Source organism: Neomonachus schauinslandi, chromosome 11 (genome assembly GCF_002201575.2).
Source record: "Neomonachus schauinslandi chromosome 11, ASM220157v2, whole genome shotgun sequence".
In the NCBI taxonomy this organism is placed as follows: Eukaryota; Metazoa; Chordata; class Mammalia; order Carnivora; family Phocidae; genus Neomonachus; species Neomonachus schauinslandi.
Window position 1 is genome coordinate 51,017,949 of NC_058413.1, and position 13,369 is coordinate 51,031,317.

Here is a 13,369-nt window from a genome sequence, read left to right on the forward strand (position 1 = left end):
ATATATATTATATATAGGTGTGTATAAGTATACATTTATAATCAGACATGACATTTATAATCCGAACAACCTCCAAATATATTAAATACATTCCTTGAAATAACAACAAAACAAATTCATGTCCTATTAACAATTGCTGGGGGGGGGCGCCTGGGTGGCTCAGTAGGTTAAGCGACTGCCTTCAGCTCAGGTCATGATCCTGGAGTCCCGGGATCGAGTTCCGCATCGGGCTCCCTGCTCGGTGCAGAGCCTGCTTCTCCCTCTCCTTCTACTGCTCCTCCTGCTTGTGCTCTCTCGCTGTCTGTCAAATAAATAAATAAAATCTTTAAAAAAAAAAAAAAACAATTACTAGGGGGATGAAGAAGACTGATAAAAGTGTTTTTGTTATTGAGCAGGTGAGTTGCCTTTTGAGCTACATATGAAAAGCACATTTGGAATAAAAAAAGATGAACACAAATGCAGCAGACTGCCTTAAATATTGACCATCATAAAACTGGAAGAATGCTTGCACATTTCTACAACTGTTCAACTAAAACTCTTGGAATTCAGAATTTTCTATACTCTAAAAAGGCCCTACAACCCTGAGGCATTACACTAGCTTGAGCTGAACAGAAGGCCGGGGCAAACACACCACAGTTTGGAAATGGTATTCCCTGTCTGCCAGGAGTAGGAAGTTGATATAGGGAGAGGAGACAGGTGGCTCAGATCAGAATATCTGCTTGTTCTCCTGTGCTCAGACATGAATTATCCTGAGTGGAACAAAGTTTCATAACTCTATGTGAAAGAAAACAGGAAAATTCCAACATCCTATCAACTCGATAGTGAGGTTACTTCTTGACAAAACAAATATTGTTAAGAAAGATACTCCAAAGATTTCCTACTAAGAAACATCAAAGTCACTGTGCAATTCTACAATGACAAGTACACCAAAAGGTCGAGAAGCCCAACAGATAGGTAAAAAATTAACTACCCAAGAAACAAGGGCAAATAGAAAAAAAGGTGCTGTCCTGAGGCAGAGCTGACACGGAAGAGGTGTTACAGAATCAGAATCAAGAACTGTATTTAGATTATCTAGGCAATGGGAAAAATAACGAAAGGCAATATGTGACTTTAGATATTGGACTCACTGGAGGTATAACAAGTAGCAATTAGTTCTGTGACAGTTTCACTTTGCTAAGGAGAGAAAAGATTCAAGAAAAGACAGAGGTTCGGGGAGTGCATCTGTAAGGAGATGGGGCTCCCTAGAGGTGACTTTAGGAACTGAAACCAGTGTGCAAAAATTTCCTAGTTAAATTACACAGTGCAATGTGCATTGTCTTTGCACACACATAACTCTTTTATTTACCAGCTCAAGGAAAAATCTGTGATGCCCCCTGGAAATTTGGCCGCAGAAATAAATGATTTTTGGTCATCTGAGTGCAGACAGAAAATTATAGTCATTTTTTTTTGGCCTAAGAATTATCATTTTTAAGCAGATAATTAAATTGTTCAACCAGAATAAAATGATCTTATTTTGTTTTTAATGTGCATTTATTTTTGGTCAAAGAGTTACCATTTTTAAGCAGATAATTAAATTATTCAACTAGAATAAAGTGATCTTATCATGCTTTTAATGTGCACAGGAGTTCCATGTAATTGTTTTAAATGTTTGAGGGGCAAACACAATTAATTTGGTTTTGAACTATAGTGTTGTTTTGTTTTGTTTAACTCTTCAGTAAGTTTAGGGGAAATGTATTCTCCTCTTTCTGCTCCAGTGACTTAATTGAAACTGCCTTAGTAACCAAAATGCCTGAGGATGGCACAGACCCAAATCCCTTCCCTACTTAAATGTAACTTACCTCCCCTTCAATCCCACCGTCCTCTAAGATGCCTCACACTGGGGCCCCGTGAGCCCTTAAACTGGAGCAGCTGGAGCATAGCCTGGCGGATCGCCTTGGTCTTCAAGCTATAAATGATAGGGTTCAGTACAGGTGGTAAAATCAAGTAAACATTGGCCAGAATGCTACAGACCACTCTTGGGGTGGAGCTGAGAAGGCGGTGTGTAAAGGACAGGCTGATCATGGGCACATAGAAAACAGTGACAGCACAGATGTGACAGACACAAGTGCTGAGAGCTTTTTGTTGCTTCTTAGGGGCCACGATTCTCAAGACGGTTCGGAGAATCAGAACGTAGGAGAAAAGAATGAACAGCAAGTCAGTGCCAGTCAGGTAGAGCTGAAGAAACATGCCCCAAAAATTGTTGATCCAGGGGCTGGGATATGTGTATTTGATCATATCTGGGTGGTAGCAAAATGGGTGGGAAAGCTCTTTGTCTGAATGGAAAGATACACTCTTCAAGACTAGAACCATGGGAAAGGTGAAAATAACTTGCCGCAGGCAGATGACCAGTCCAATCACCAGGATTATCATGTCTGTGAAGACAGTGGCATACTTCAGTGGGTTACAGATAGCCATAAAGCGGTCAAAGGCCATGGCTACGAGCACTGAGGACTCCAGGAAGGAGAAGCCATGCACAAAGAACATTTGAATGAGGCAAGCTTTCAAGCTAATCTCCCGGGCATGAAACCAGAGAACCCCAAGCACAGTGGGAAGGGTTGAGATGGTCAGACATAGATCAACAGTTGACAGCATGGAGAGGAAATAGTACATAGGCTTGTGGAGACTCCTCTCAATGACGATGACAAACAAAATCATGCTGTTTCCCAAGAGGGCAATGATGTAGAGACAGCAGACAGGGATGGAGATCCAAACGTGAGCAAGTTCCAGCCCAGGAAATGCAGTGAGTAGGAAGTTTGGGGAAGATGATGTGGTGTTATTAAAAATTACCATAGTGAATTGAGAACACACCCTGAAAAGAGAGACAACAAGGATAATGTTTGTCATAGTGATCCTTTTTTCAAGTTCTAACTCATTTATAAACTCTTCCCAAATTACACAGTTGTTTCTCTATATTCAAAGCCCCCAGTCCAGTTATGGTACCTATCACATAATTCCACAGTATTGAATTTTTCTTATCAAAACTTGGCCCCATTTTTCTTCCTCTACCCTCTCCCAACTATAACCATCAATCTCTTTAGGCTCATCCCCACCCTACTGCCCAGACTAGTCCTGAGGCTTGAAGTAGGAAATGCCTATAGGCTTATGTCATACACATGCACACACACCAACAAAACAACAACAACCACAATTACAATTGATGGGTCCTTGCATTAAATCTCCAAGCTGTATAAATTGCTTAGGAAACAAGACAAGCACACGAGAGCCACTGGGCACATGTGATAGCATACTCCATAATGTCCTTGCTGGAAGCTGGTCTGGGATATTGTATCCAGAAGTATCCTTGTACTTCTATCATCAGCCACACCCTCCTAGTATACTCTATTAGAAGTCTCCTTTTGGTGTCAGGGTTTCTTTGTTCCTTTTCCTATAGTGGAATAGTCCCTACAATTTCTCCCTTCCCCACTCCACATGTGTATGGGACTTGAATTTATCTTGTGTTTTAATTTCTGTTTCCCCATGTACTTTTCCAGGTATACCGAAAATAACTAGGTCTAGATCTCCTTTTCTTCATCTTACATCTTGGGATACTTGTTTCTATCCTTTCCATGGATAGTTAAAATTAGCATGTGACTTTGGACCAACTCACTGTGAGCAGACTGCTCTAACGAATTCTGTGAAAAATCCTAAACAGTATTCTGGAATACATTTCAGGCATCCTAAGCTAGGCAAAGTAGGTAAGCCTAGACAAAACTCCAGTATGAAATTCATGGGAAGCACTCAGCAACATGTGATGAGTGACTTTTTAAAAAGCATGGGTGGGATGGAAGTAGGGACTAATAACTAAAAGGGAATCACTGCAGTACATGGAAGGCTGAGGTGACATCACAAGTTGGAATATCAAGTAGCTCACTGAGTGAGAAAGTACATAGAAGGGCAGCTGCACAGAAAAGAGACATGGTGTTATAAAGGAGGCAGAATCTGGAATCCATATTTAGGATGACCATTGCAATTCTGTTTAGGATTTGTTCACTGAATGCTGGTACCATCATCGCTGATTTTAAAATTTGTACATAGGGGGGCGCCTGGGTGGCTCAGTTGGTTAAGCGACTGCCTTCGGCTCAGGTCATGATCCTGGAGTCCCGGGATCAAGTCCCGCATCGGGCTCCCTGCTCCGCAGGGAGTCTGCTTCTCCCTCTGACCCTCCTCCCTCTCATGCTCTCTGTCTCTCATTCTCTCTGTCTCAAATAAATAAATAAAATCTTTAAAAAAAAAATTTGTACATAGGGCATTGAATCATCAATGAAGAGCTAGCAAGGAATGATATACTCAGCCCATGTGTTGTGTGGCTATGGCCAGCCATAAGTATTCTTATTTTTCAGTATGTAGGTTTGCTGTCTTGTGTCTGAGTGGATGCAAGTAATTTGCTAGTACCAGGCCCTGTCAGTTGCTATATAAACATAAACATAAATATAAGGGATTGTTGGTTATTTTCTCCCCCTCCTCCAGTCTACTGAAGATGATGATAGAAAGGACTTGTTACTCCAGAGGGGAAAAGAAAAGACTAATTGCTTTTTCTGCCATAATATTTAATATTATTATATTATACATGGTTGAAAAAAACACACTAAGAATCAGGAAAACTAATGCCAAATGAGATATGGATTACAAACATGCTGACTTATGTCAGCCATTTAGACTCTAAATGATTATTTTAATGTCAGTTACTGCTGATGGCCAGGGAAACAGAAATGAATAAAGAACAGTTTCTGCATTCAAAACTCCCTCAATTCGGTGGAATGAATAGTGTCAGAAGCCAAGGCAAAATATTAATGAAGGGCTATTACCACATGGGGACACATGGGAAGACTAGCAAGACAGGAAAACAGAAGGCTGTTGAGATTTCTGTTTCATTCTTCTTCTCAACCTGATGAACACAGATATTAAGAGTGAATCTCTAGGGCGCCTGGGTGGCTCAGTTGGTTGGGCGACTGCCTTCGGCTCAGGTCATGATCCTGGAGTCCCGGGATCGAGTCCCGCATCGGGCTCCCTGCTCGGCGGGGAGTCTGCTTCTCCCTCTGACCCTCCCCCCTCTCATGTGCTTGCTCTCTCTCACTTTCTCTCTCTCAAATAAATAAATAAAATCTTAAAAAAAAAAAAAAAAAAGAGTGAATCTCTAACCAACAATTACTATGTCATCACTGGTGAACTCATATGAGGGAACTTCAAGATTGAGAGGTACAGACCCCTTCCTGATCCTGCCAGAAGTATCATAAGTGTGACCCATGGCAGGGGTGGTTAGAGACCTGGACTCAAGTCCTAGGCTCCTTTCAGTCTTCACATCACCTCAGAAGACTTATAAGCATGCCTTCTGTCCTTAAGTTGGTTGATTTGAAATATTTAAGAATTGCTAATAATGTTTTTGCAAACATTAATGTGAAGTAAATTGAATTTAATGTTGAATGCTTTCAATCATTCACCTAATAAAGCCACTGTTAAACATTAAAAAAAAAAAAAAGAGTGAATCTCCTTTGTGAAAACCTTCCAAGAATCTCTCTGCAACACCAAATCACTCAGTCTATTGACTCTCCTTCAATAGTACTTTATGTATTTTTTTTAAAAGCACTAAAATTCTATTGCTTGATCACATTTCTTTCTCCCTCTAGAATGCTGGCTCTCTGGGAATATAAAACATATGTGTTCATCTTTGTATTTTCTCTAGAGACAAGCTGAGTGATTGGTACATGATAAAAACTCAAATAATCAAATTTACATTAGATGTATTGGTGGGTAGATAAATAAATGACAGATGATAGAGCTATGGATAAAGACTAGATGAGAGAAATATATATTGAGCCTGGAAATTTTGAGGGAAGGATGAGCCTAGCCACTAGGGAAACTAAGGAGAGTAATATCCTCTCACTGATTGGAAGAAGGAGGGTAGGTTAAGAGAAAAGGAGATGAATTAAGAACCTCTGTATATGTCAACACTTACTAGCCATCTTATATATAATTTTATATAATCCCAGGAAAAATGGGTATAGATGTTTTTATCCTATTTTAAAGAAAGGGAAGTGGCCTAGCAAGATAAAACAGTATAGCAAATGTAAAATAGATACAGATTCAAAATTCAAAACCAGATTTACTAACTCTAAGGTCCATTATTTTTCATTAAACCATAAACTATTCAGAGAAGCTAAGCTTATGAGAAAAGTTGAGTAGTTGGACAGTGTGATTTCTTTCTTTTAAAATATAAGAATTATTTATACTCTGTTGTATATATATATGTATATAATCATATATATGTATACATGATTTAGAGGAGCAATAGAGATGAGAAATCAGTAAAAGAGAAAACAATGTCCTCATGGCTTATTTAAAGAAGAATATTTGGGACATCCATGTGTGTTTAGAAATATGTGTGAATGTTTCTATGTTTATATTGTGTGTATCTCTCTGTGCTGTTATATGTAGAGAGGAGTTTTGGAATGGAAGAGTAATTGAGAGATAAGGTGATCATAAAGCAGATTCCAGTTATCTTCTGTTCTTTGAATTGTATCACATAAAGGACCAAAAGATGACACTGGATGATGTGAGGGGGTAGAAGGAGAGGAGACAATGGCTCATTTTGCTGCTGGAGAACGTTTCCTATGGAATGTAGATATGTGGACAGGAGAAGGAGCAGAGGGCTTCCTCTCTGGTCCAGTGAACTCATATACTCTGGAACCAGTTTAGGATAAATTTCAGTGCCTCAGTTCATCAAGGTTTTCTCTGCACTGCCCACTAACCAGAAAAACAGGCTAGTGCTTTCTATTTTCAGTTCTCCATCTGAATAGCCAGAAAGTAATGTCTACCAATTCATATACAAAAGCCTAGATTATATGACTTGGATAAGATCCACCCAACTCAATAATTTAGTGATCCACAGGTCAACATCCCTGCTTTCCAGGATCAATAACAGTAAAAAGCAATCCATGTTATCTACCAATCCCAAACCTTCTGGTCATTTCTCAACACTGAAATCTATTCTCTTCACAATCTGGAACCTGCCCTGACAGCTCCAGGATATGTTCACCAGAAGCCTCTGCTTCTCTGCACCACTTCATACTTGGACCTTTCATTTGACTCTTAATATTGAGGCATGGCTGATATTAGTAATTTATATAAGCAGATGTAATCCTCTTTATCTGCCTGGAAGGTGAGTTCCTCAAAAGTTTGGGCATTCTTGTGTTTCTAATGCTAGCTACTAAAGTAGGATCTGGAATAATAGACAGCTTCAATTAGTAAGGTTTACTGACAGCTGAACGATCTTGTCCATAAGAGAATTCTGGTGATGGGTATTAAAGAGGGCATGTACTGAATGGAGCACTGGGTATTATACGCAAACAATGAATCATGGAACACTACATCAAAAACTAATGATGTAATGTATGGTGATTAACATAACATAATAAAATATATATATATATATACTGAAAAAAAAAAAAGAGAGTTCTGAGTCTCATCTTTTCTCTTTATCCTTCAGCTTCCTCCTGTCCTCTGTCTCCCTATCTCAGTTTTATCCGGGCTCCATCACATCCCTCCATTTCTTCACCCCAGCTGACATGTAGCCCCCATCATTCATTGCTCTTCTCCCTTCCCTCTTTCTCCTAGCATTTCTCACCCCTTCATCCCTTTGCCTTCTATCCCTTTCCATTTATACACTCTTCTTACCTGTTCACATCAGCAGGAAACACCACCAACTTCTCTTCAGACCCATCACCAAGCAAGGACTAAACCAGCTCCCAAGAATGGGGGCTTTATAGGAAAATTAGTAGAGTCACCAGGCAACAAAGAGCTATCTTTATTAGTGAGTGTACTGGGTGGAGCAAGAATTATGGGACCCATAAGAATATGTTCCTCTATAACAGCTCAGACACATCTCCCTGACAGCTTCAAACCCTGCTCCCAGGCCCAAGCAAACTCCATACATCAGGAGCTGTAAGCATAGTCCTGGCCCTGGGGGCTGACAGTAATGGGTACCTTCTAAAACTGTCTGCTTTGGTCCAATAACTACAACCATTCCTCTTCACCCTGCCTTAGGCTACAGAGTCTCAGCCAGGGAGGCTCCCTGAATGTCAGAGCAGGATCAGGAGAGTGCAGATAAGTCCTCCCTCTGTTCTCTGCTCCAGTATGTACTATTCTTAACAGGTCTCATTGTGCCCTGGCCATTCCCATGTCTCTCCTCTTACCCAGAAGCCCCTCCTAAGAAGCCAACCTATTCACTGAGTCACATTTGCAGCCCACCTACCCTTCTAAGCATAATTAAACTAGCACTTGATGAAGTCATGATACATGCTAAAAATTGCACTACACCCTTTAAATGCATTGTTGTATTTATTCATTATCAAGTTTACGGGTTAAGTATTATTCTCCATTGTTTCACAGATGAGGAAACTTAAACTCAGAGAGGTTTAGAATAACTTTACTCATCTAAAAGTTAGCAAGTTACAGAGCTGGCATTCAAGTCCATGTCTAACTTACTCTAAAGCTCTTACTCTATGCTATACTGCCTCCTGTAGTCAACTGCTTCCACTATAGCTTCAGAAAATATGGTTGTAATATATGTTCCTCTATCCATCCATTCTACAGATTGCTTGCTTCCCAACTGTATGCCCACATCCGGTTTAAGCCTTATTCTGACCAGAATCCACCTCTCCATAGTAGGCCGTGAATTAATAATTCTGACCATGTATAATAATCTCTGACTTTCCAATCCTCCTTGAACATTTTCTGGTCCATACTCTTATATGTTTATTGGGCACACTGAGCGAAGATATCTATCCCAACAAGTATCTGGAGAGATTAATTAACTCCATAAAATTACACAGTAAGTAATGTTCATATCTATATGTAAATACCACCCCTTTCCACTGGTTCCCACCAGCAAAAATGAATGACTCTGGAAATTTCAAATGAAACTTACTAATATTAAATGAAACAAAGAAGTTTGGAAGCACGAAATCAATCTTGATAAAGTACAGTTTTCACTCATTTGTTAATTCAAAAAAATTATATATTGAGTGTCCATCATATGTTCTGAACTACATTAAGTACTTGGGAAAGACTGAAATAAAGTTAAAAGGGTACCTGTTCTTATAAAGTATATAGACTAGCAGGGAAGATATACTATTAGTAAGTTATGGTGCAGTATGAGAAACTGTAACATAAGTAAAGAAAGGCATGTCAGAAAAGCTTTCTGGACAAAAATGAAGTCTAAATTAAAATCTAACGTATATGTAGGAGTTCCTATTCTTCCAGCACATTGACTGCACCATGCTCTCATACTTTACCTGCCATTTTCTTTTTAATATTTTTCTCTCTTGCTTCCAGCCTATTGTACATACACACTTTATTTTTATAAAAAATACTCAAAGAACCGGGCACCTGGGTGGCTCAGTCATTAAGCGTCTGCCTTCGGCTCAGGTCATGACCCCAGGGTTCTGGGATTGAGCCCTGCATTGGGCTCCCTGCTCAGCCAGGAGCCTGCTTCTCCCTCCCCACTCCCCCTGCTTGGGTTCTCTCTCTCGCTGTCTCTCTCTCTGCCAAATAAATAAATAAAAATCTTTAAAAAATACTCAAAGAACATATAAACACAAAAGGCAAAAGAACAGGAATGTCTGAATTCCAGAGTAACTATAATGGAGCAAAAACAACCCAGATTGACTATAATGGAGCAAAAACAATCTGGGGATTTTTCTTGAAAAAATTGTTAATGACATACAATGGAATAGTGTTCAGCAATAAAAAAGAATAAACTACCACTACACACCACAACATGAATGAATCTCACATGTATTATGCTAAGAAGCCAGACATGGGAGACTACATACTGCAGGGACCATGACACTCAAAAAAGAGAAATTATAGGCGTGGAAAACAAATGAGAGCTTGCCAGGGATTGGGTACGGATGCAAAGGGGTAATTTATGAGGGAATTTTGAACAGTGATGTATTTATTCTATATCTTGGTGTCACTGGTGGTTACAAGATTCTATGTATTTGTCAAAAGTTGATTAGAACCATATACTAAAAAGAGTGAATTTTATTGTACATAAATGTTGATAAGCTGTGGGGTGCCTAACTGGCTCAGTTGCAAGACTATGTGACTCTTGATCTTGGGGTTGTGAGTTTAAGCCCCACAAGGGTGTAGAGATAACTTAAAGAAATAAGATTTTTTAAAAATGTTGATAAACTGTTACATACCATTTTAAGGATAATTCATATCTATCAAGCTACCTAAGATAAATTATTGCTTTCATCAAAACCATTATACAAAGGCATATTATAACCCATTAGATTTGTACTATTCAATACAGTAGCTTCTAGCTACATGTCACTACTTAAATTTATATTTCAATTAATTAAAATAAAATAAAATTTAAATATTCAGTTCTTTGGTTGTACTACCAAAGTTTAAAGTGTTCAATAGTTATGTGTGGCTAGTTTAATTAATGCATTAAACAACAGAGATTTAGAACACTTCCATCACTGCAGGAAATTCTATTGGACAGTGGTACATTTGATGCTCTTCCCTGACTTGATTGCATCTACACAGAACTCATAGATGCCATTAAGGGCCAATCCTGTCTCCACAGAACACTCGGACAATCTGCTGCCAGATCTGCTTGGTCCTAACACTGTACACAATAGGATTGAGCACAGGAGGAAGCAAAAGGTAGACATTGGCCATAAGAGTGTGTACTATTGGTGACAAATGTTTCCCAAAGCGGTGAATCAGAGTCGTGCCAATGAGAGGCACATAGAAGAACAATACTGCACAGATATGAGAGAAGCAGGTGTTGAGAGCCCTGAGTCTCTGTTCTTGGGAAGCAATACCAGTACTGCCTGGAGGATTAGAAAGTAAGAAATCGAAAGGATCAAGGCATCCAGTACAATGATGAAGATCACAGCCAGCAGGCCATAGATGCAATTGCCACGGGTGTCAGCGCAGGCAAGCCTTATGACATCCTGGTGGAGGCAATACGCATGGGAAAGGATATTGGAGTGGCACAAAGGTAGCCTTTTGATGAGGAAAGGCACAGGGAACACTGCACCCACACTTCATAGCAGGACTATTGCTCCAATCTTGCCGATGACTCCATGACTGAGAAAGGTAGCGTAAGTGCAAAGGGAAGCGAATAGCCACAAAGCAATCAAAGGCCATGACAACCAGAACACCTGATTCTACTGCCCCAAAGGTATGGATAAAGAACATCTGAGTGATGCAGGCATCAAGGGTTATTGAGCACCAGTTGAACCAGTGAACACTAATCATGGTGGGCATGGGAGATAGTGAAAGGCTGAGGTCAGTGGCAGCTAGCATAGCCAAAAATAATACATAGGCTCATGGAGACTTTGCTCAACCTTGATGACAACAAGGATGATGACGTTGCCTAAGAACGTGGTACTGTAAAGAAGGTAAAGGGGCAAGGTCATCCAAAAGTCTTTCTCTGGCATTCCCGGAATCCCAGTCATGGTAAAGTTCTGGTAGTTATCAGCAGTTTGGTTGAATGGTTACATAGTGAAATGAAGGTCTGACTGGGCAAAAAGAGAATTCATTAAGTCAAACAGCTTCAGTTAGAATCAGTGGCTATAAGTACTGAGATAGTAGCCATAAGGAGGGACTTCAATATTATTCTAATACATTTATGTTCACAATCTGATAGAGAAACTGATTGTCCTACCCCATGAGGCAATAAATCAATGACCATTATATGCTAAAATATACTTAGGAGAAAGAAAAAAGAAAAAATTTCAATCAACATCTGCATCCAATAGGGATATAATTCATCCAGAAACATCAAGGAGTTAGCTGACTTGTTTCCTTGCTAAGAAAGAATTTTATATTGGACATTTATGTGGGTAATGACACTGATGCCAATAACCAGAAAGGAAATGTTAGCAAGCACAAATGAGACATAAGGGTTGTTCATAAACACAGATATGCAGATGTGTGTATGTGTCTTTATCTTGACTGTGATCTTAAATTGTGGTGATTTAGACATTATGCTCACTGGGACTCAATTTTCCACCTGCATGATGTGGGACAGAGGAAGAAATATACTCTTTAAGGTCTGTAAAGCTCTAACCTTCTGCATTCCTGGGAGTGTGTGGGTACTAAAAGGACCTGAGCTTGCAGCAGGTGATGGAGGGAGAAGTTACTCTGGCTGCCAAAAAACTTTAGAAGGACCCATTATGGTAGGCAGAATAAAGGTCTCCAAGGATGTTCAAATCCTAATTCTTGAAACCTATGAATATGTTAGCTTACACGGCAAAAGAGATTTTGCAGATGTGATTAAAGCTAAGGATCTCAAGATGAGGAGATTATCCTGGATTACCAAAGTAGGCCAAATCTAATCATATGAGTCCTTAAAATTGAAGAAATTTTCCCAGCTGCAGAGAACCAGAGAGATAGCAGCATGAGAAAGACAGCACGACTGGTGAAGGTGAAGGAAGGGGACAGAAAGCCAAGAAATATGGGTAGCCTCTAGAAGCTGGAAAAGGTAGTGGAACAGAATTTTCCCTAGAGTCTTCAGAAAGGGATGCAGACTTGCTGACGCCTTGATTTCAGCCCAGTAAGGGTCTTGTTGGACTTCTGACTTTAAGAACTGTAAGAAAATAATTATATGTGTATTATAAGCCACTATGTTTGTGGTAATTTGTTATGGAAAAAGTAGAAAACCTTACCCAGAGGGGCCAGAGTAGAGTTGCTTTAGCTCCTTTTCAGAAATATTCCAACTCTTCTCCTTCAGTCTTATACTCAGGCCCTGTCTTCTTCTTTGGTAAGAAATGAAATGAATGAAATGAAATTAATTCCACACATAGAGGATTCCAAAAGACAAGGTCCAAACATTTTTCAGATTGGTGAAGTCAATATCCCTGATGTTAAAAATTCAACTGGACTTAAGTTTCCCTGTCCCTCCATAGAGACTTCCCCTTCTCCGCATTCCATACTTCTGTGAGGCTGTTCTAGTAAACTCCACCTTGAGTCACCAGTATCTGTATTTCCTACTCTGAGTAAAACCTAGATAGACCTGTGAGCCATTCTAGACATTAATGCCTAACACTTGCAGTGACAAAGATCAATATTAAAATCTTGGTGCCACACAGCCCTCTTCTATTTCAATTATTTGCTATTATCTTCAGGAAGATATATCCAAATGTGCACCTGAGCTAATCACTTTTTGGGCCAGTCTAGCCATAGTTGATAAGGGTTCAGGATTAAACGAAAGAATAGGACTATCATGGCTCTTATTGTTTGAGTTATGATGCTAATGAGAATCTGATGGAGAGTCTCCCAAATAAGAATGTTACACACACACACACACACA

At 39.6% G+C, this 13,369-nt stretch overlaps 1 protein-coding gene and 1 pseudogene across 1 annotated transcript; both read right to left on the reverse strand.

Moving 5' to 3' along the window:
- Positions 1 to 1,845: 1,845 nt before the first annotated feature.
- LOC110576475 (olfactory receptor 51T1) lies at positions 1,846 to 2,847 on the reverse strand. The gene has a single exon (XM_021685665.1). The coding sequence runs from the start codon at positions 2,827 to 2,829 to the stop codon at positions 1,846 to 1,848; it is 984 nt and encodes a 327-aa protein (XP_021541340.1). The 5' UTR covers positions 2,830 to 2,847.
- A 7,739-nt stretch (positions 2,848 to 10,586) lies between these two features.
- Positions 10,587 to 11,558, reverse strand: LOC110576474 (annotated as a pseudogene).
- Between the last annotated feature and the right edge of the window lie 1,811 nt (positions 11,559 to 13,369).

Coding starts and splice junctions, on each gene's coding strand:
- LOC110576475 (XM_021685665.1), bottom strand. CDS start 2,829: ATGGTAATTTTTAATAACACCACATCATCTTCCCCAAACTTCCTACTC.